General features: G+C 52.5%; 1 protein-coding gene across 2 annotated transcripts in view; it reads right to left on the bottom strand.

Annotated features, from left to right (window-relative positions):
* Positions 1-21,822, bottom strand: part of CREB3L1 (cAMP responsive element binding protein 3 like 1) — a 36,504-nt gene that overhangs the window by 1,790 nt on the left and 12,892 nt on the right. For both annotated transcript variants that reach the window (XM_066251391.1, XM_066251390.1), the window contains exons 2-10: positions 13,714-13,942; positions 9,652-9,839; positions 7,328-7,406; positions 5,963-6,120; positions 5,125-5,274; positions 4,913-4,971; positions 4,652-4,720; positions 2,527-2,626; positions 1,439-1,565 (exon numbers count right to left, since the gene is read on the bottom strand). In XM_066251391.1, coding sequence (XP_066107488.1) covers positions 1,439-1,565; positions 2,527-2,626; positions 4,652-4,720; positions 4,913-4,971; positions 5,125-5,274; positions 5,963-6,120; positions 7,328-7,406; positions 9,652-9,839; positions 13,714-13,942 — 1,159 coding nt within the window. The remainder of the gene's footprint in view (positions 1-1,438; positions 1,566-2,526; positions 2,627-4,651; positions 4,721-4,912; positions 4,972-5,124; positions 5,275-5,962; positions 6,121-7,327; positions 7,407-9,651; positions 9,840-13,713; positions 13,943-21,822) is intronic.

The raw sequence follows: 21,822 nt of genomic DNA, 5'->3' as shown, positions 1-21,822 counted from the left end.
TTGTCAGGCGTGTTGTCCCATGCTAGTTCAAGCTGACACTCAGAGGCACACCTGCCAGGACCCACCACCACCCTTCTGGCTCTCACAGCCCCGGCCTATACGAAGGGCACCCCCTGAATCGTGCCACGCACCAGCTCGGTAGGCCAGCCTGCTCCAAAAGCATTTCCTACCCCATCAACCCAGACCCTGGGCCTGTAACCACTGCGTCCACTGGAGGGCTCATTCCTCTGCGGCCTCCTCTGACTCTGAGTTCCTCCATCTACACTGCTGCCCCCCCCCCCCCAACTTCTATTCCTTCTCTGCTCAGGCGTCCTCTACCCCCAAATACACAGGGCCCCTCTGGCCTTGGAAAAGCAACAGGTGGTTCTCAAGACCTTGCCTCTCCTTAGTAACTGCCCTGTTCTTTTCTTCTCAGGCCCAGGCCACACATGTCCAGGGAGTGGTTCTAACTGCCTGCCTCTACTTCCTCTTTCCCCTTCCTGGCCAGCCACTTCCTCCCCTCAAGGTCCCGCAGGCCTGGCTTATCCTCCCTGCCGGATCTTTCTTTCTGGAAACTCACTCTCCCCACCTCCCAGCTCGCTGGCTGCCCATCTGGCTCCTCCCCCCTCTTCCCCTCCACGATGACTCGCCCTTGGCAAGTGAGGAAGTGTGCTCGACCTCCTCTGGAGATCCGCACTCTTCTTGCTGTGCCCTAGACTAGTTCTCCTCTTGCCACTCACGTGTAGCATCTTTGTTGACAGCGTTCATAGCTGTGTAATTTAATTCTTGCAACAACCATGCTCAGTAAGTGTGGAACTGTAACTCCCACTTCCAGATGGAGAAATGAAAGCTCAGTGAGCTTAAGGCACAGGCCCAGGCTCATGCAGGTGGCAAGTGGCAGAGGCAGGTATGATGGACTCTGAAGCTCCACGCTCTTAACCACTGTCCCTCACAGTGGGAGGTAAGTGTCTGAGCCCACACACCATTACCCTTCGCTGTCCATGGGAGGCATCACCAATGGACCCTGGCACTCCTTCCTGTCGACGCTGAGTGGGGCCTTGGAGTCCTTCCTAACACAGGACTGCAGGCAGCCACCACCCTCTTTTTGGAAAGGATCCTTGAGCTGAAACTCATTTGCTATCCCAGTTGTGAAATACAGATGGTGCTTAGCAGAGGCTGCATAACTGGGACCATAATACATGGGGGCTGAGGTGGGAACATTCCTATTATCCCCTAGGTTGACCCCATGATCACTTCTGGGTGGCCTGGGAATCAGGGGGTCTGCATTGTAGTCTCAATGGCAGCACTAACATTGAACAAAACACAGACCCTTTCTGAACCTCAGTTTCCCCATCTGCAGAATGACTAGGTGGAATGAGATGATGCCACCCCAAAACATGGCTCCTCCCTTGCCCAGAAGTTGGGGCTGGAGGCAGGCAGCCTGGCTCAGGGCACTCACTCTGACTGGCTGTGTAGACACTGTCAGCAGCCATGGGGTCTTCCTTCACAGTCTGGGAGCCAGAGGAGAACTCAGGGAGGCAGGGCACAAGGGAGCCCAGCACCAGCACAAAGCACAAGGCTGCCACCTGGCCGTGGAGAGACAGTGGTGGTCAGATAGGGGCAGGGAGGGGCTGCAACCCTGGCCTCTCCCAAGCCCCCTCCCCCAAAACTAATTGGTGCAAAAGGCTCAGTGTTTTTTCTAAGAAAGCAGCTCCCAGAGCCAACCACCCAGGAGATACGGGGTATCCCACCCTCTTTGGAGTAGGTGGAGGAGGGGGCTCAGGCCATCTCAGCCCATTGTAGGGGGGCTACCACAGGCAGTGCTGGGAAAAAGAGAGAAGTGGCCAATGTGGTTGTCACCTACCGGGTGAAGGAATCAGGTAGAGAAGAAAGGGGTAGGTTAAGGTGGGGACTAGGACCGGGACAAGGGAGGGGGAAGCAGCATCTCGCCGATTCTCAGCAGGAGGAGCTAAGAGTCACAAGGCCAGAACAAACGCCTGCCCGCACGTGGCTCTGCCGCCGGGCAGCACAGACCTCAGAGGGCCTGGGGAGTGTACAGGCTGGACATTCCCAGAACTGGGCGGAAGAGGGACCAGCAGAGGCCCGAGCCACACCCTGGGTATGCTTTTGTTTTTAGAGATTTGCACAGCCTTCTCGCCACCCTTCACTTCAGAAAGAACCAGACTCATCCTTCCCTGTGTCTCCCCAAGCCCTTCACTCCACAGGGTGTGGAGGCTGCCTCCTTAAAGGACTTGCCCTGTCAGCCCCTAGCTGGGTGCACATGAGTCGCTACGCAGTCACACTCCGTTAGAATGGACCAGGAAAGGCCATGTTCTAGGAGGTTCCATGGGTCTGGTGACAGAGGCTGAAGTCTGCTGGAGCCAGGCCACTAGGCCCTAGGATGGTGTATGGTCCACAGTGGTGTGGTGCCCGGTGCTGTTGCCCACAATGTTGCCGATCCCTCAGAGGTCTGCCCGCCCCCCTGGAAAGCCAGCCTGGGGAAGCCTTGTCCTCCCGTAGCCTTCTACATGTAGGGGCAGCACCTACCATGAGGCAGGTTCCAGTCTGGGTGGCGGCCATCTTGTAAGGTCTGGAGATCTTGTTGGTGACCAGAGTCTGGAGTTTCTGCAGCTGCTGGAGCAGGGTCCTGAGGAGGGCACAGCGGTCACCTGGGGCGTTCTGGCCCAGCAGGCGTCTCTGCCTCCTGGGGCTCTCTGGGAGCACTTGGGCTGGCTCAGACTGAGCTTCCACCCTAGGTGCCCATTTCAATCAAGACAGAAAAGGTCCCCTCCCGCTTGGCTCCTCTGATGTCGCTCAGGAACCTGGAGCCTGTCTCATGGTGGATAGCTGGGTCACCTTATGGGAACTCAGGGGTGCCCTGTGATGCTCCTGGCCAAAGCGGGGGTTGGAAGAAGGCCCGTCCCACGGGCTGAAGTCACCTTTTTTTCCCCCTACATCAGCCACAGCTAAATTGACCTTCCTCCTTGGTGCCCCACGACACGGTGAGCTGAGAAGGACATGTCTGGCAGCTGTCTGCTACATAGTGAGCGTCTAGTAAATGGTAGCTACCATTTTTCTTAATGCTATTTTGCATATATCACAGCTCCTGTAACACTTTGATTATTCATGAATTTCCATGTCAGTCTCCTCAGCTAACTGTGGGCTCCCGTGGAATCTTTGGGGAACAACAGAAAGTGTTCAGTCCCTGCTTGGTGAACAAACGTTTAATCATCTGTTTTCCTCCACCCAGACTGGAATAGGGGATTGCAGTTCCCAAAATGTACAGCAGGTGGCGAAATAGCTCCAAGGGCCTAGCCTGACTTGGGGCCAGACAGGAGCCTGGGCCAGAGGTAAAGGGGTGAGGGGGTAAGTGTTCCCTACCCCCCTTCCCTGAGTTGGGGGACATTCTCCAGGTCAATCATGGGAGTAGCTGGATCCCACTGGAGAAGCTGGAGGAGAAGGAAGGAAAGAAGGAAAAAGCCTTTGTGGAGTACTTGCTACATACCAGCTATTTTGTATTTTAATTAATCCCAGCAAATAATCAATCATTAAAGACCTACTGTGGGCTCATGGCTGAGCAATATCAAGAATTCATAGTAATAACAATAAAAAAAGAAAAAGGAAAAACTAACATGAATTGACTGTTCTTAAATGCCCAGCACAGTGCTGGGCCCTTCAGTTGCTCTGTGTCAGGGAATCTTCATACGAATCCCATGAGATGGTGTTCCTATTGGCTCCAGTCACACAGAGTTGGGCCCGATCACTAGAACAGCGGAGTGGGATACGAATCCAGAGCTGTAACTCTATGTAGCTAATGCTTGGCACTATGTTTGCACCAAGGTTTCTCAAACTCAACTGTGTATGTGATCCTCCAGTGGGAGAATCTTGTTGCGATGCAGGTTCTCATCCAGTAAATCTGGGGAGAGTCCCGAGGTTCTGCATTCCTTACAAGCTCCCAGGAGGCCCTGATGCTATTTGTCCAAGGAGCTCGCTTTGAGGGGCAGGCATGTACACCAGCGGCTCTGACTCTAAGGGTGCACCAGAATGACCTGGAATGCTGACTAACACGCAGACTCCTGAGCCCTCTCCCTGGATCCCCTGCTCAGTAGCCCTGGAGTGAGGTCTGAAAACTAAGCATTTCTTTTTTTTTTTTTTTAAAGACTTTTTTTTCCCATTTTTTTTTTTTTAGAGAGGAGAGAGAGAGGGAGAGAGAGAGAGAGAGAAAGAGAGAGAGAGAGAAGGGGGGAGGAGCTGGAAGCATCAACTCCCATATGTGCCTTGACCAGGCAAGCCCAGGGTTTCGAACCGGTGACCTCAGCATTTCCAGGTCGACGCTTTATCCACTGCGCCACCACAGGTCAGGCTGAAAACTAAGCATTTCTAACAAGTTCACAGGGGAGGCTGCTGCTGCTGTCTGAGGGCCATACTTTGAAAGCCACTGCTCTGTACCTTCTGATTTAAAGCTTCTCACCAGCCCTGTCAGGTGTGTAGAGCGATGTGTGGGTGAAGAAGGATGGGGAGTTGGGAGTCCCCGGGCTGCATGGGTCCTGTTTTCTGGGGTTCATCCTGGCCTCAGTTACCTCACCTCTCTCTTGTCCCCCAGAGCCAGGCACTGGCTGTGGAAGGAAGGCGGGGGAAGGGGGCAGGGCGGGATGCAGGTGGCAACACCCACCTGTTGGCATTCTCCAGGGTCTCCACCTTCTTCCACAGTTCATTGTTCTCTGATGTAAATGTCTCCACCCTGCGGGGCCAAGCCAGCACAGGCTCAGGGGTAGCTCCAGAGGCTCCAGAGGGACTGCTGCCTCCTCAGTCCTGCCCACCAGCGCCCCCCCCCCCTGCCCTCTGCCCCTGGAGCCTTGTGAGGGAGGGCTGGGGAGAGCAGGGCAGGCTGGGGAGTAGGGCCCAGGCCTCCCACCCCACTCAGGACGCATACTTCTTTTCTAGACACTCCACGTATTCCTTCTTCTTACGACGACTCTCCTGGGCCGAGATCTAGAGGAAGAAGCCCCGAAAACAGGGGTTACTATGGCCACAAATCCAATTCCTGGGGCCCCTCCAATATCAGGGCTGGCGTTGCCAGGGGATCAGAGGCCCCACCCACCAAGGAAGGCCCAGGGCGGGGCCAGGATCCTGCTCTTGCTTTACCTTGTTCTTGATTTTCCTCCGGACCCTCTTCAAGGCCTTCTCCTCAGCCTTGGTGAGGGGCAGTTTCGTGGGGATGGGGTAGCCCTCAGCGATCAGGGTGCGCTTCTCCTCCTCCGTCAGAAGCAGTGGCCCTGAAGTCCCCTGTAACTTCTGTGGGAAGTAGGACATCATGGCTGGGAAACAGCCCAGGGGTCAAATTCAAGCTCTGCTACTTATTCTGTGTGTGACCTGGACAAAGCTCTCAACTCTCTGAGCCTCAGTTTCTCCATCGAAAAAGGAGTAGATTTGAAGTCCATTCAATCATATGAATCAAGTGCTGAGGATAGTGCTGGGAGCCCAGCATATTAAACACTCGGTACATTGTTGGGGGGCTCCCTAGATCCCACCCTGAAATTCAGAGCCTCAGAAACCCACTGTCCAGGGCCCCTAAATGGTACCACCCTCATCTCCTAACAGTCTTGGCTTGGAAGGCTCCACACCCAGCCCAGGATTTGGGGCCTAGCTCCAGTTTCCTGGGCACTCTGTATTTCCTGAGCACTACTCCCCAAACAGTGCTCCTTGGAGGCAGCTCAGGCCATGCCCCTGGAGATCAGCAATGTCAAGTTCTGGTCCTGGCTCTGCAGCCGTGTGAGTCGGCGGGCCTACTGAACCTCTCTCCTATTTCTGGTTCACCATGAGGCAGGATGAGAAGACTCTACTCCCATCTGCGAGGCAGGCACCCCCCTGAATTGTGCTGGGGGTGGGATCAGGCTGGGGCTCGCCCTCCCCTGGCCCTTCCCCACTGGTTGTGTGCCAGAACGGATGTGCTCATTGCCCCAGCCCACCCCCAGCTGCTTACATGAGGGGCTGTGAGGAGGGGAGAAGTGGAGATGGCCATGGAGGAGCGGGCCATGGGCCGGACAGGGCTGGAGGGGGGCAGAGAGTGGGGACTCTGGGAGCCGTCGCTGTCGCTTCCATGGCTGCTGGGGGGCGTTGGAGGCATCTGCACCAGGTCCTCTGGGGGGGAGTAGGGGAAGCTGGGTTAGCAGGGTGGCACTCCAGTTCTGCTGGGACCTCAGAGTTCAGCAGAGCCTGGGACTAAGCCAGCCCCCACGTTGTGGTCAAGACTGCTGCGGCCTTGGCCAGCTGAAGCGTCAAAAGTCCCTCTGTGGTGTCAGAAAGATGGAGCTGACATCCCAGAAATTGATTCCTGGGAGCCACCTCATCTCTGGCACCAAGCCTGGCCTCTTTAAGTCTGGTCCTTCATGCGGGTGGACATTCCGGAGCAGGGATTCTTGCAGGCCCTCCCCCACCCCTGACTTCGCAGGGTCCAGAGGCTTTGAACCTCCAGCTTGGCAACCCCAGGAGCAGCAGCTTCTGTCCCTTCCTCCCTCCACCCCAAAATATCAGGGTTTCTATTTCCAACTTCAGGGTGACAAGACAGGCATTGGGCTTTTAGCAGACTAGCCAGGAGCACTGCTCTTCCTTCCTTCCCCTCCGTGCTGCCCTCTGTGGCCAGCACCAGGAAGACTGCCACTCTGCAGGTGGTCTGGAGGAAGCCTGGGCCACGTGAGCCAGCAGACCACTGAGGGAGGGCCCCAGGGCAGCACAGAATCCCTGGATGAATGGATGGATGGATAGGTGAATGAATGGCAGTGGAGTGGACTTTAGTTAATGAATGATGGGGATTAGAAAAGTGGGCAAGAGGTGTGTGTGTGTGTGTGACAGAGACAGAGAGAGGGACAGCTAGGGACAGACAGACAGGAAGGGAGAGAGATGAGAAGCATCAATTTTTCGTTGCATCACCTTAGTTGTTCATTGATTGCTTTCTCATATGTGCCTTGACAGGGGTGGGGTGGGGGCTACAGTAGAGCAAGTGACCCCTTGCTCAAGCCAGCGACCTTGGGCTCTGGGCTCAAGTTGGCGAGCCTTGCTCAAACCCAATGAGCCCGTGCTCAAGCTGGTGAGCTTGGGGTTTCAAACCTGGGTCCTCCGCGTCTCAGTCCGACGCTCTATCCACTGTACCACCACCTGGTCAGGTATAGGTGAGAAGGTTTTGATAGTAGTGATGACAGTCAGAGATTGGGTAAGAAGGGGACTGGAGGGACGGAGTGTGGGTGAGGCAGGGAGAAGAGGATGTTCTGGGGACAGGTGAGTTGTCAAGGTAGTAGGGATGCTGTCTTCCCAAGACTGGAGAGGAAGCGTCCCTCCCTGTGCACACTACCTGGTGTCACTTTGAGGAACTGGTTCACCTCCTGGGGCTCGGCTTTGATCACTGGCAGCTGAGTCATTTCTCCTGGGGCCTGAGGAAGAGACAGGTCCAGCTTCATCAGCTGCGCCTGGAACTGTCCCCACCATGCCACCCACCCCTTCTCCCTCCCTGAGGCTGGTGGCCGGGCCAGTCCTGCACAGCTGGGGAGGTGACTAAGCTTAGAGTTCTGAGCACAGCCCTGAGGGAGCAGAGGCACATTCCCATGCTTGGAGAAGCCGTGTCAGACCTAAGAGAAGAGAATGGTATAGTTCAGGCCTTAAGCTCAGAGAAGGAGGGCTTCTTGTGGCTTCTGAGGCCAGTGCCATCTTCTCGGTAGAGACTGACCCTGCGCTGACTGTGAAGGCCGCGTAGGCCTTGCTATGTGGGTTGCCATGAGAACGAGAGGTAATGTCTGGCACATTGTAGCTGTTCAATGAATGGTGGCAACAGCACGGATGAAGAAAGCATTAACTGGCTCTTGGCTGAGAAAGCTCTCTGAGCAGCTGAAGTTTGAAATGAGCCCTGAGGGATATGTAAGAGTATTGCAGATCAAGGGTAGGCAAGCAGTGAGGGAGAGGAAAAGCATTCCAAGTGGAAGGAAAAGCATCTGCAAAGGCACAGAGGCCATACAGAGCATGGCTGCAAGTATTCAGGATGTCAGAATGTAGGGCTGTGTGTTGGGGTAGAGGGGTGGGAAACCACAGCAGAACATCAGGGTGCAATGAGGGGGGAGTGGAATTCAGACAGAGTCGTCTGAGGCAGCAAGGAGCCCCTAATGGGCTTTAAGCAAGGGACTGACAGAATTCGATTTACACTTTAAGCAAACATGCCTTCCTATTTCTTTATATTCCAAGTTGCTGTTCTAGAAAGAATTTCAGGAACATGCGTGGCTTCCCACACGTAACTGCCACATGTAGGAAGCGCTGTGCTCTTTGAGGAAGGCACTGTGCTCAGCACTGGATTTCAGGACCATCTCTCCCCTCAGGGCTGGCGACCAGCAGAGAGAGGTCATGACACGGGCGAGGACCTGAAATCCCAGATTTAGGCGGATCAGTAAGAATCACAGAAGTTCAAGTTGGCAGGGACCTGGGAGGTTCCCTGGTTTATATCCCCCAGCTCAGCCCTCAAGGGACATGAGGGGACTGTGATGCAGAAGGGTGATGGCACTTATATGGGTCACAAGGCTCACGACTGACCAACCACACCAATTCTTGGTTCTTGTACCACCCCTAGGGTGCCGTGGCCTCACTGGAGTGAAGGTACGGGCTTTGGGTTCTGGCGGCTGACTTTGGGGTGTAGTTCCACTGTTTCTGTGTGATTTGGGGCAAGTTGCTTAACTCCTTGAGCCTCAGTCTCCTTCTCTGAGGCATGTGCCCAGCCTCTAAGCCCCTGGCTGCTGCTGCCCTGCTTTCTCTTCCTTCTTTGGCATGACCCGAGGCAGCGCCAAGCCCGTCTTGCACGGGGTCACAAAAGATCCACCATATTTGCAGCCAACCGTTGATCCTTGGGGGACAGTGGAGGGCTAGGGAGGGGTGAGGAGGGGCTGACTGGTCTGTGGCCACACTTTGAGCAGGTGAGCTGTGTGGCCAGCAGGGGGCAGGGCCGGCCCAGTCCAGACTAGGGATTTCAGATGACCCTTGCACTGTAGTCGCAGGGACAGAAGCTCCTTAGAGGTAGCACACGCTCCCATTTTATAGAAAAGGAGGCAATGCCATGTGTCCAGAGCACAGGTGAGAGCCAAGCTGGGACCCAAGCTCTGGGTCTCGCATTCTCAGAAGGGTCTTCAGACATCAGCTCAGATCTACAGCCGAATGCTGTTATATTTATCTCATGTGGGGGTGAGGGGGCATGAGGGGATGGGTCAAAGATATTAATCTCATGAATGTAAACCACCGAAACTTAGCACATATTCTGTATTTCTATTTTTGTCTTTCTTCTTCTTATTATTTTTTTAAAGTTGACACTTCAAGAAAATTAAGGGGCCTGGGCTGTCTCCACCTCTGGGACTCTGGACGTGGCCCCTGATGCCCAGTCCTGTCTGGTCCCTGTCAGCCTTTTCCACACAGATGGAGGGCCCCAGCTTACTGTGAGGGTTCTGTGGTTTGTGCACATTCTAGATGATGCCGGGGAGGCCCAAGGGGGAGGCAGAGGCCCAGTCTGAGAGTTCCGACCCCCCAGTCCCATCGTTCCCTGTTCATAGAGCCCCAGCGTGCACAGGGCTTTGGACGCTTCTTCTCACAGAGATCCACCACCTCTCCCCCTTCCCTCAGCCCCTACAAAACAGTCCCCGGGCTCACCTGGTGGGGGACCGGCAGCCTGGACAGGGGGCTGAGGCCCAGCAGCGGGGTAGTGGCCATGGCGGCAGCGGCGGCAGCCATGGCTGAGGAGGCGGCCAGAGGGTCCACAGGCAGCTCCGGGCTCTGCTCCTGCTTCACCATGACGGAGCAGAGTTTGTGTCCCAGCACCCAGGCTCCATGTTCCATATCTGGAGGAAGAGGCAGGACCCAGGCTCAGGGGATTCCCGGGGCACAGGGCTGGGACCCCCTTCATCCCCTGGTAGCCAGAGGACGTGGGGGCATCTTCTTCACTCAGCAGCTTATAGACTGGACACAGACCTGGACCCCTGTGGACTGGCTGTGTGACCTTAGGTAAGTTGTTTAACCTCTCTGAGCCTTAGCTTTCTCATCTGTAAAGTGCCTGTTAAGAAGTAAATGTTCAACAGAATAAGTGCTGGCGAGGATGTGGAGAAAAGGGAACCCTCCTGCACTGCTGGTGGGAATGCAGACTGGTGCAGCCTCTGTGGAAAACAGTATGGAGATTCCTCAAAAAATTGAAAATTGAACTGCCTTTTGACCCAGCCATCCTACTTTTAGGAATATACCCCAAGGACACCATAGAACGGTTCCAGAAGGAGAAATGCACCCCCATGTTTATAGCAGCATTGTTCACAATAGCGAAGATCTGGAAACAGCCCAAGTGTCCGTCAGAGGACGAGTGGATTAAAAAGCTTTGGTACATATATACTATGGAATACTACTCAGCCATAAGAAATGATGACATCGGATCATTTACAATAACATGGATGGAACTTGATAACATTATACGGAGTGAAATAAGTAAATCAGAAAAAAACTAAGAACTATATGAACCAATGCATAGATGAGACATAAAAATGAGACTCAGAGACATGGACAAGAATGTGATGGTAACAGGGAGTGGGGTGGAGGGGTGGGGAAGGGGCGAGGAAGGAGAGGGAGGGAGTGGGGGGAGGGTAGGGGCATAAAGAAAACCAGATAGAAGGTGACGAAAGATGATTTGACTTTGAATGAGGGTTATGCAGCATAATCAAATGTCAAAATAATCTGGAGATGTTTTCTCAGAACATATGTACCCTGATTTATCAATGTCACTGCATTAAAATTAATAAAAATAAGATTAAAAAAAAAGAAGTAAATGTAAGTAAATAGACAGTAGTTGTTGTTAGTATCATTATTGTTATTCTGTAACATTTGCTGAGCGCCCTGCTGGCGCTGGGCATCCAGTGTAGAGCGTCATGGTGCAGTTGGGATGGAAAGGAAAGGGAAGACAGGAATGAGGTCAGGGAGGCCAGCAGGGATGGCATGGCTGGGCTCGGAGCTGGGACTCTGTCCTACAGGTAATGAGGTGGCATTGAAGAGCTTTAAGCAGGCTCAGATTTGTAATGTTAAAAAGATTACTCTGCCTCTGTGTGGAGACTGGTCTGGGGCAGGCACGAGAGAGGCAGGGAGGCTGCAGGAGTCTGTTGAAATCGTCCAGCGAGAGAGGACAAGTCCTAAGCAAAGGCCTTGGCGGAGGGGGTGGAGAGGATGGAACGGGCTGGAGACAAATTTAGGAGGAAGAATTCACTGGATCTGATGACTGGGGTGATGAGGTGTGATGCGCAGGTTTTTCAGACAGTATCTACCTCCTGCCTGTCTAGTGGGCCCCCTGGCCTCACCTGGGCCACAGGGCTGGCAGACATCACTCCCTTTCCTGCTGGGTCCTCCACCCCAGCCCATGGTGGCCCCAGCATCTGGAAGCCAGAGAAGCACTGGTACGCCAGGGGCCTGGGGAGCCAGCTTGCAAGGGAAGGGCTGTAGGGGACTCTGGGCTTTGGGACCCACTGTGGGTGGGGAGAGGGGTCAACAGCTGCCTGGTCCCACCTCAGAGGCTGGGCCCCACCCTGCTGGGAGCCTGAGTGCTTCAGCGCTGGGCCACAGGCTGCCCCTGGGCTCCAGGAACACCCACAATCTTCCCAAATTACAGGGCCAGCCCGCTGGCCTCCGGGAAGCTGCCCCCTGCAAAGGGCCCACAAACAAATTACTCTAAAAATAGATTGGGGGTGTCCAAGGAATTGCTGGGCTGGACACGCGGGGGTGGCTGGAGAACCTGCCGGGGGAGGGAGCTCATCCAACCCACACCCTGCCCTTCCCCGGGCTGCACTGGAGGCCTCACTGAGGTGACCTCAGAGTTCTCGGTGAGGCCAGGACATGAGGGGGAACTGAGACCTCAGCAACCACGAGCCCTGGAGTCACTGAAAACCCCAAGAGGTGTCCCTGCCCTTGAGGTATGGCTCAGGATGGGGGACAAAGGCCTGTCTCTGCCCCAGGGGAATCTCTAAGGCCCTCAGAGGCAGCTCACACTTTGTGCCCTGAGCACAGCTCTAAACCTCCACACATATGAACTCATTTATCCCTCCCCCAAAGCCTATGGGGCAGGCACCATTCTTCTCTCCATTTATTAGATGAGAATATTAAGAAAATCACTCAAGACCATTTTCCTCTGAGGGCAAAGAGAAACAAGAGCCGCTACAGTATTAACAGGACTTTTATAGGTGCAATGAAAATAGCCACTAATTATTGATATATATTAATTGTTGGGTGCCTTGCTGGGTACTTTATGTTTATATATTTTTAACCCTGTCCAGGGTTCTCAAGCCACATATTATCTTCATTTTGTAATTGAGGAAACAGAAGCCCAGCAAGGTTAAGAAACTTGCCGGAGATCACACAGCAGCCAGTGGAAGCATCAGGGTGCACAACAAAGCCTGTTCGGTTCCAAACCCAGGACCCCTTGCTGCCCCCTTGAGGCCGGCAGATGAGGTGGCAAGCGTGTGAGTTTTCCAATCAGGGGGCTTGTTTGCTTCCAAGTCCCTGCCTTGCATTTTACTCTGTGTGACCTTAACAACTCAGCTTTCCTGAAGTCTCACTTTTTTTTTTTTATCAGCAAACGGGGACTGTGGTTAAAGTGATTCCTACCTCACCTATGAGTTGAGAGAAATAAATGGGATAATTAACACAAAAGCACTCTGTAAACTGGAGTGTGCTATAGAAATGGTTTTCTTTATTCCATGTCTAGATGAAGAAGCTGAGGCTCATAGAGACTAGGAGACGTGTCCATGATCACCCAGTCAAATGTGGCGGGGCCAAGATGGTCTGTTTGAGGACAAGCCTGCAGGGACATTTCTAGGTGACATACAGCCTGGAGTTCTCGACTGTTGATTATCTGAGAGAAAGGACTCAAAGGGCCCTTTTGTGTTTTTTTTGTTGTTTGTTTTTTTTTTTTTTAATTATTTATTTATTTATTTATTTTAGAGAGGAAGGGAGAGATAGAGATAGAGAGAGAGAGAAGGGGGAGGAGCAGGAAGCATCAACTCCCATATGTGCCTTGACCAGGCAAGCCAGGGTTTTGAACTGGCAACCTCAATGTTTCCAGGTTGATGCTTTATCCACTGTACCACCACAGGTCAGGCAGGGCCCTTTTGTTTAAAAGCAAGGCAGGTGGGGAGAGAGGGGAGCTTTAGAGAACCCGACCTTCAATAATAAAAGTAGGTGTAGGAGTCTCTCCCAGATAGCATCTTAGAAAACATCACAGTGTGAGGGCAGGAAGGTTCTAGATAGCCTCATAACTCGTCCACACTTCCTGTTTAATGCCTCTTACGGTTTCCTCTAAGTCAATGGTTCTCAGCCCCAAGTGTGCTTCAGAATCGCCTGGAAGGCTGAGCCCTCCCCACAGGGTTTCTGATCCAGCAGGTCTAGGCGGGACCTGAGAAGCTGCATTTCTAATAAGAACCCAGGTGATGCTGTTGGTCTAGGGGTCACCCTTTGCACACCACTGGCCACAGTCGGACACAAACTCTTTTGAGAAGTGCTCATATGGGTTTGATTTGGGGAAGAAGAAAAGGCAGGGGGCAGCCTCCCAGAGAGGTACCTGTGGGCAGCTCCTCTGGGAGCCCCTGGGGGGTCTCAGCCTCCAGCACCACCCCGTGGTCTCTCAAAAGCTTTCCTCTCTCCTGGGCCTCAGGGCCCATGCTGTGTCCAGGCCCTTCCAGCCCTTCTTACCTTGGGTGGTGTCCTCCATCTTGATGGGTACAAGGGGGCTCTGAGGCGCCGAGTCACCGCTCAGGGAGTAGCTGTGCTCGGCCTGGATGCCTGGGGTGGGGGCGTCCAGTTCCATATCCAGCAGAGGGCTCTTCTCATCCAGCACAGGGTCATCAAAGAAACTGCTGAACAGGTCGTTGGAGAAGTCCTCCATGTTCTCCGTAAAGTGGTCCAGGTGCTCAGGGAAATGCTAGGGAAGGAGGAGGTGGGGGACAGCTTAGCTTAGGGAGAGAGTACAGACACTGCTCTGGAGGTGCCTCTGGCCCTGACACTGTCACTGCTGTCCCTGCAGCTTCCCTGTTACTCTTCCCACCCTCATTAATAACACCTCCAGCACCACCAACCTCCCTACTACCCACATCACCTGTACCGCCTGCTGTCATTTGTGTTATTGCCCGCACCACTGTCATCACGTGACCCCGACTGTCATGTCCAACTTCAATGTCATTATCCTCAAGGGTATGCTGTGAGTGGTGTGAGAGGATCCCGGGACCAGACAACAGGATGCAGGACTCCAGTTCTGCCTCCGTAACCTTGGTCAAGTAACTTCAATTGCCTGAGTCTGTCTCTCAGTCCACCCTGCTTCCTTCCTGGGAGGACTAAGTAAATAAATAACTCTACTGGCTCTGGCCAGGTAGTTCAGTTGGTTAGAGCATTGTTCGATAGGCCGAGTTTGAGGGTTCGATCCCTGGTCAGGGCACATACAAGAACCAACCAATGAATGGATAAATAAGTGGAACAATAAATCGATGTCTTTCGCTCTCTCTTCCCTCTCCCCCTCACTATAAAAATCAATAATAATAAAAAAGAATAACTATGTCTTTGCAACAGCATAGATTGACCTAGAGGGTATTATACTAAGTGAAATAAGCCAATCAGAGAAAGACAAGTACCATATGATTTCACTTCTGTATGGAATCTAATAAACATAATAAATAAACAAAATAGAAACAACATAGACACAGAGAACAGACTGCCAGCTGTCAGAAGGGAAGGGGGTCGGGAGGGCTGGGTGGAAAAGGAGAAGGGATTAAGCAGTACAAGTAGTTGCAGAATAGCCACAGAGATGTAGATTACAGCATAGCAAACATAGGCAATAACATCGAGAGAAACAGGTGTAGGGGCCAGGGGGGTACCTGAAGCAGCAGGGGGACCACTCTGTAAAGAACTTGGTATTTTAACCACTTTGCTGTACATCTGGAACTAATACAGAATAATATTGAATATAAACTGTAATTGAAAAATCAATAAAAAAAAACTATATCCATAGCAGCAAGTATTAGGGACTTTTGTATTATCTTTTGCTGAGATGCAAGCATATGGGATTATCGAGACCTCCACTTTCCTCATTAGCACAGTCCTCACCTGTCCTCATGCCTCTAGTGTCTCCCTTTCCCAAGCTATTTTTTTATCCCAAGAAATTAGGCTCTGGAGCCATATGACGTGTATTCCAGTCCTGGCCTTAAGACTTCTAGCTATGACTCAGTGCCATTCAAACTGTGGGTGTTGAGTCATTAACGGGTTGTGAAATCAATTTAGTAGGTCATGACCAGAATATAACAAAAAATAAAGCAGAACAAAACAGTAGAAACTGTCAGTATGCACAGCACACAGCAAAGTTAAATACCTCATGTCAATTTTGATCTCAGTTATGTGTGTGTATATGTTATTGGTAACATGTACAATATATTTCTTAGAAACAAAATAGTCTCAAAAAAGAAGAAGAAGGAGGAGGAGGAGGAAGAAGAAGGAGGAGGAGGAGGGGGAGAAGAAACAAAATAGTCTAGAAAATATTGGTCCCCGTGATCCTGGGATAGTTGATTAACGTCTCTATGTTTCATTTCCTCCTTTGTACAGCGGGGATGATAATAGTTCCTCTTCGCTAGGATTATTGTGATGATTAAACAAGTTAATACAATTGACCCTTGAACAACATGGTTTCTAACTGCATGTGTTCACTATATATGGATTTTTTAAGTTGTAAACAGAGGATGTAAACTTTTGGTATTGATAAGTATAGTACAGTACTATAAATGTATTTTCTCTTCCTTGTCATTTCATAATAACATTATTGTAAGAATACAGTATACAATACATATAAATGCAAAATATGTGTTAATTGACTGTTTATATTATTAGTCAAGCTTCTGGTTAACAGTAGGCTATTAGTAGTTAAGTTTTTGGAGAGTGAGAGTTATATGTGGATTTTCAACGGGGCGCCCTAACTCCCACATTGTTCAAAGGTCAACTATACATGTAAAGAACTTAAAACCATCCCTGGCATGTAGTAATTACTCAGCAAAGGTTACCTTTTATTATTAATAATGCACCCAGTGGCTGGTATATAGTAGGCTTATATTTTCTCTCCTTTTTAAAAAATTTTAAAAATTTATTCATTTTAGAGAGGCGGGGTGGGAGGAGAGAGAGAGAGAGGAAGAGAAAGAGAGAAAGGGAGAGAGAGAGAAAAGCAAAGGGAGGCACAGGAAGCATCAACTCCCATATGTGCCTTGACCAGCCAGGCCCGGGGTTTTGAACCAGTGACCTCAGCGTTCTGGGTCGACGCTTTATCCACTGCACCACCACAGGCCAGGCACATATTTATAATTTTTTAGAAAGAAAATACAATAAAAGAAAAAACAAGTGTCTGACCTGTGGTGGCACAGTGGATAAAGCATTAACCTGGAATGCTGAGGCCACCAGTTTAAAGCCCTGGGCTTGCCCAGTCAAGGCACATATGACAAGCAATCAATGAACAACTAAAATAAAGCAGCTATGAGTTGATACTTCTCACTCCCTTGCCCCCTCTCTCCTCTCTCTGTAAAATCAATAAATAAAATCTTAAAAAAAAGAATTATAAATATGTAAGAAAATGCCACTGTTGTTTATTCATTATGCCCTGACTGAATGAATTTGCTTGTGGATTGGTAGACACAGTGGGGACTTTGCTTCCAGCCCTGGCGTCCCATCTGGTGAGTGGTTGAGGACCGGCTTCTGGGAGAGCGGTTTGCAGCCTGGAGTTGTTGGCTCTTCTCCCTTGGACTACTCAGGGCCTGCCCTAATCCAGAGGAATAAGCAGAAAAGCCCTATCTGAGAATAACGGTCAGAGCCATGGGGCCATCTGTCTGCGGGGAGCAGGGGATGAGCACCAGCTCTGCGGTCAGACAGGCTTCCTTTTGACTCTTAGCTCCACTACTTGCTAAGTTAGTTCACATCTCATGCCTCAGTTTCCTCATCTGTTAGGGAAAATAATAGTTCCTATCTCATAGTATTGCTGACATGAGGATCAAATATTTGTTAGGTGCTTAATACTCACCTCAAAGGATTATGAGGCTAAAAGGAAGTAAATATTTATAACATATATATGTATATAGAGATATACATATAACACGCATATAAATATATGCAGTAAATACATGTAACACTTGGAACAGTGCCTAGTATGTAGGGAGTGCTCAATAAATGTTAGCCATTATTATTATAAACAGCCTAACTCTGGGCCTGGAGGGAGCTGAGCCTGGAGCCCGTGGGGTAAGGAGGTTCAGTCCTTCCCCCAAACAAAGTGTCATCAGAGAATCCAGGACAAAATGAGTTCAGAAATAGCACTGACAAGTATTCTCTTCTCTTCTGGTCTGCCAGAACTCATCATCACTATCTGACATTTTGTTGTGCTTTCACACGCATCCTTTTATTCAATCCTCACAATTACCCAATCAGATAGGGAAGTTGCATATTTGCATTTGACAGAGGGAAACTGAGGCTCAGGGAGCCAAGTGGAACCGGGAATTGTGCCCAACTCCTTGTTGCCCAGTGCTTCCCCAACTGCAGGAGACATTCCCCTGTTCACCTGCTGGAGGGACAGATAATGCCTTGTACCCCAGAGGGCAATGCCATCGGTATGTCAACTGCCCATCAATGCCTGGGGGATGCAGTAGCAGGAGGTCAGAGGTCTCAGCTGAACAAGTCTCTGAAAATAACTGTGATTCCAGATGAAGGTCATTTACAGGGTACAACTTCCCCCAACCATCCAGCCTGGGACAGGCAGGACAGTGCTAGCCACACCCTCTGTAGAGTCTGGGCCAGACCAGCTGGGGTCACTTTGTCCCAACTCTCTCTCTCTCTGTCTGCCTTTCAGGCCTGGTGTGGGGCCCAATGGGAAGGGGTTGTAAAGAGAGGACAGGGCAGTGAGTCAGCTGCTAAGGTATTTCTCCAGCAGCTGCTTCTCAGGCGATAAGGGTTTGCCAAACCCGTCCCTGGGGCCTGGGAGAGGGGAGATGCTTTCTCTAATCTGGGCTGGGGTCCCTGGAGGCCTTGGCTCCAGGCACTTGAGCTGAGTTCTTCTCAGAGACTCTTTTTAGGGTGTCCATTGGAACCTGCTGAGGGAGTTCAGTTGGCTTCTTTTTGCGAGCAGCCCCCACCCCACCTGCTGGAAACAGCAGCCCAGGCCCAGCAGGATGGAGCTTCCAGAGAGTGGGAGCCAAGTAGAAGGGGAGGGCGGCCAAGGGGCAGGCCGGGTGGGGGTGGAGGACACTCAGGAAATCCAGTCCTTGCTCAGGGCTTTCTTGTGTGCTGGGCCCACCCCTGGTGGCAACAATGGGCATGTCCCATCACCCACAGGCTCACCACTGCTCTTGGGAGCATGTCAGAGGGACTCCCTTTAAAGAACTTAGTAGTGCTTCCATGTGGTTATGGAGCTCAGTTATGGTTGGTTTATATCATCATGTTGGAGGCAAAAGGGGCCTAAGAATGCTCATGTTCCACGTCCTCCTCCCCCATTTGTAATGAGGAAACAGAGCCAGAGAGGGAAAGCCACCTACCCACGGTCACACTGTGAACTGATAGTGTCAAGGGAGCGGTTCAGGATGTGGGGCATCTTCTCCTTGTTGTCCTCTCACTTCTTCCTGTCTCCCCACCCTCCTGCAAACCCTGGGAAGCCCACTCTGGAGATTTCCTCAGCTTCAGCGCCCCCTCACTCCCACCCCAGGGCCACACCCAGCCCTCCCTCCAGTTTGCACATAGAAAGTTCAGGTTTCAGACTATCCGATGGAAATTACTGGGAGTGGACGACAGCAGTCTATAGTGGGTCATCGTTCTGAGGGGGATCGGGTTCTAACCCGGGTGAGCGTTCTATGGAGGTGCCTTTCCAGGCAACTGGTGGGAAGCCAGCAAAAGAAATACTGTATTATGATTTGTTTCCCTCCCCGTTAAAGACTCTTTCCTACAGGCGTGCCAATATAAGCTCCTTCTCGGCTGCCACGCACAGCCAGCACCGGCGCCACTCTGTTAGAGGCGAGGTTCCGGGCTCTCCTGCGCGCACTCCTCAGCTCTGTTGAATCTCCTTCCTAAGCCGGTCTCCTTCGCCGGCCCTTTAAATTTAAAGAAGGACACGGATTCTGCCTGCCCCGCGTGGCCCACTGTAGGTAAAAGCCGCGAGTTTGGGGCCGCCCCCTTGCGGGAACCCAGCCTGCTCATTGGTGGAATCCGAGGAGCTCCTGGCCAATGGGAGGAGGCTGCGAGAAGCGGGCCGCCGCAGCAGATGCGGCCGCAGGGGGCGGGAGGTGGGCAGGGCTGGCGCGGAGGGGTTTCCCGGCCCTCGCAGACCGCGCGTGTACGCGAAGGGTAGGGTATACTGCGTCCGGCCTTGTGTTACTTTCTGCGCCTGGGGCGGACACAGAAACGGCCCCTCTGAGCTTCCAGGTGGGCCCGGCGGTCCCACGGTGTCCTACGACTCGTATCAGTAGCACGGTCTCGACCCCGCACCGCGATCAGGGGGAAGTGAGAGGGAAGTGGAGAGGGAGAATCTTCTCGGACGTCCAGGCTCGAAGGGGAGGCTGGGCCACCGTTCTTAACTCCCTTTGCAGCTTTTCTAGCTCAGTTCCTTCCGCCTCTCCTTGAATAATCCTACAACGGTGCATCGGTGACACAGCCAGGTCTCGGTCCCTGGTGGGGTAATGCGACATGCTCTTGGGCCTGTTGTTGGACCGTCTGAAGCTCCTCTCAGTTCCCTCCCCTCATTCCTCCATTGGGTCGAAGCAGAGAGAGGGAAAAGCTCTGGGGTACAGCTGTCTGCCCAGGGGCATGGGAGAGACCGGAGGCAGCCTCAGAGCGCCCCCTGCCCCTCAGCCCCCTGCCCCTCGAGGCCTGCACCCGCATTCCCGGTTTCTGACCCTTCCCCTTCCCCAACCCGGGCTGATTCAGCCTGTGCTTGGGGAAAAGAGGGAGGAGACCTGAGTGGGTCCAGGCTGCGCTGTGGGATAAGGAGAGGGGGGAATTTCGGGCCCAGACATTCCTTCCGAGAGACTGAGCTCTGGGGAGAGATGGGAGGAGAGTCTTCTTACATCTCCCCCTTCCCTTTCCCTGCAGGCTGAGCCCCCACTCACTACCCCCCATACACACACTGACCCATACATTCCAGGACGGTTACTTGCTTCGTGGTCACTAGAAAATTGCCCCATTTCAAGCTGAAGGGCCACCAGTCTGAGTCACTGCTGTGCCCAGAGTGTGTGCATGTGTGTGGGGTAAGGTTAAGAGAGAGCAGGGAGGGGCTTAGTAGAGGGAAGTTGGGCCCCTGGGTACCCAGTTGTCAGGCCCTCCCTGTTGGGAAGCATCGCCATCCAGGCACTGGGGGGGGGTGTCTTCTCAGAGCCAGACTTGAAGGCTGTCCTGGGGAGGGCAAAGGGCCCTGGACTCAGACTCAGGAGACCCCATGGGCAGGCAGCGTTTCCCCTTCAGGCCTCAGTTTCCCATTAGTTTTAATCTGTGCTCCTATTGAGGCAGGGGTGGCAGGTAAACTAATCCTCCGAGAGTGGGCTCTTTCTCTGCTCTGGCTTCTCGGGGACAGGGAAGGAATGGAGCAAGTTCTCCTGTCCCAGGAGGTAGCCCCTCCCTGAGTCTTCCTGGCAGGGCATGGGGGTTCAGGGGAGCATATTGTTCCAGCCTCCAACCTCACTCATCTCTCATTCCCCACAGGCCCAGGGAAGGCGGCTGCTGAGGTTTCATATTTTCCCCCTACTGAACTATTCACCGCAGAGCCCAAGTCCAAATAAGCGAAATACTTCTGCCTGTGTGTGTGTGTGCACACATATACTCCTGTACACATGCTATACAGACATGGGCTATGAGGTTCCTGTCTACACAGGGAAACACTGCCCAATGTACGATCCACAACCATGGACACATTTAGACTGTTCCATATACAGCCTAGCACAGGGGTATTGCTCATACACTCACGGGCTCACATTGACTGACACTGGCACGCACTAACAGACCCAACGAGGACACACTTCTCAGATATGATCAGACAGAAAGATTCCTATGTAGGCACACACAGGCAGTCACCCCACACAAAGTCACAGATGTGGTCATGCACACCCTCACATGAACACACAGAATCTCACAAGACCACAGAGTTAAATGCTGACTGCGCCAAGGCACATGCCTGAGATGACTGAGTCATGTGACCCACAGCAAGGGAGATTCGGGAGTCCCGGGCTCGCCTGGGGCTGGGGTTGGGGCTGGGGAAGGGGGCACTATGGGGGTTGCGGTTTTCTGTGCATGTGCACTGAAGAAAGGAAGGGACAGAGGAAAGGACAGGCTGAACCCACCAGAGGCTGCTTCTGTGCAGAGCAGGGCCTTGGAGGGGGGATTTTCTCTAGCGCCCAACCCTGTTAGTCTGGCCCTTCAGTTCCCCTTCTTGACACTTGTAACCCTTCCTTGGACAGGATGTGGTCCCCTCAGGAAAGCGGAGAGCTGGCCTGCAGATTCCTGGCCAGCCCCTGGCATCTTCTGACCAGGCAGCCTATGTGCTGTGGCCCAACCCTGGGGCGGGTGCCAGGTACTGTCTGGGCAGAAGGAAGTGATGGCAGTGAGTGCTGCCGCCCAGGGCTGGGATTAGCTGTGACTGGCACCACCGAGGGCACAGCAGCCCATGGTCTGGCTGCTAGAGAAGTTAGTCCATAGGCAGTGGCCAGGGGGTCCCTGTGGGACAGCTCAGGACACTGGATCTAAGTGACAGAATTGGCACTGGGGGCTAGAAGAGAATAAGGCCATCTAACCACATCCATTTGTTCATCA

Source organism: Saccopteryx bilineata, chromosome 1 (assembly GCF_036850765.1).
Source record: "Saccopteryx bilineata isolate mSacBil1 chromosome 1, mSacBil1_pri_phased_curated, whole genome shotgun sequence".
Classification (NCBI taxonomy): Eukaryota; Metazoa; Chordata; class Mammalia; order Chiroptera; family Emballonuridae; genus Saccopteryx; species Saccopteryx bilineata.
The sequence above is the reverse complement of the archived record's forward strand: the minus strand, read 5'-3'. Positions and strand labels throughout refer to the sequence as shown.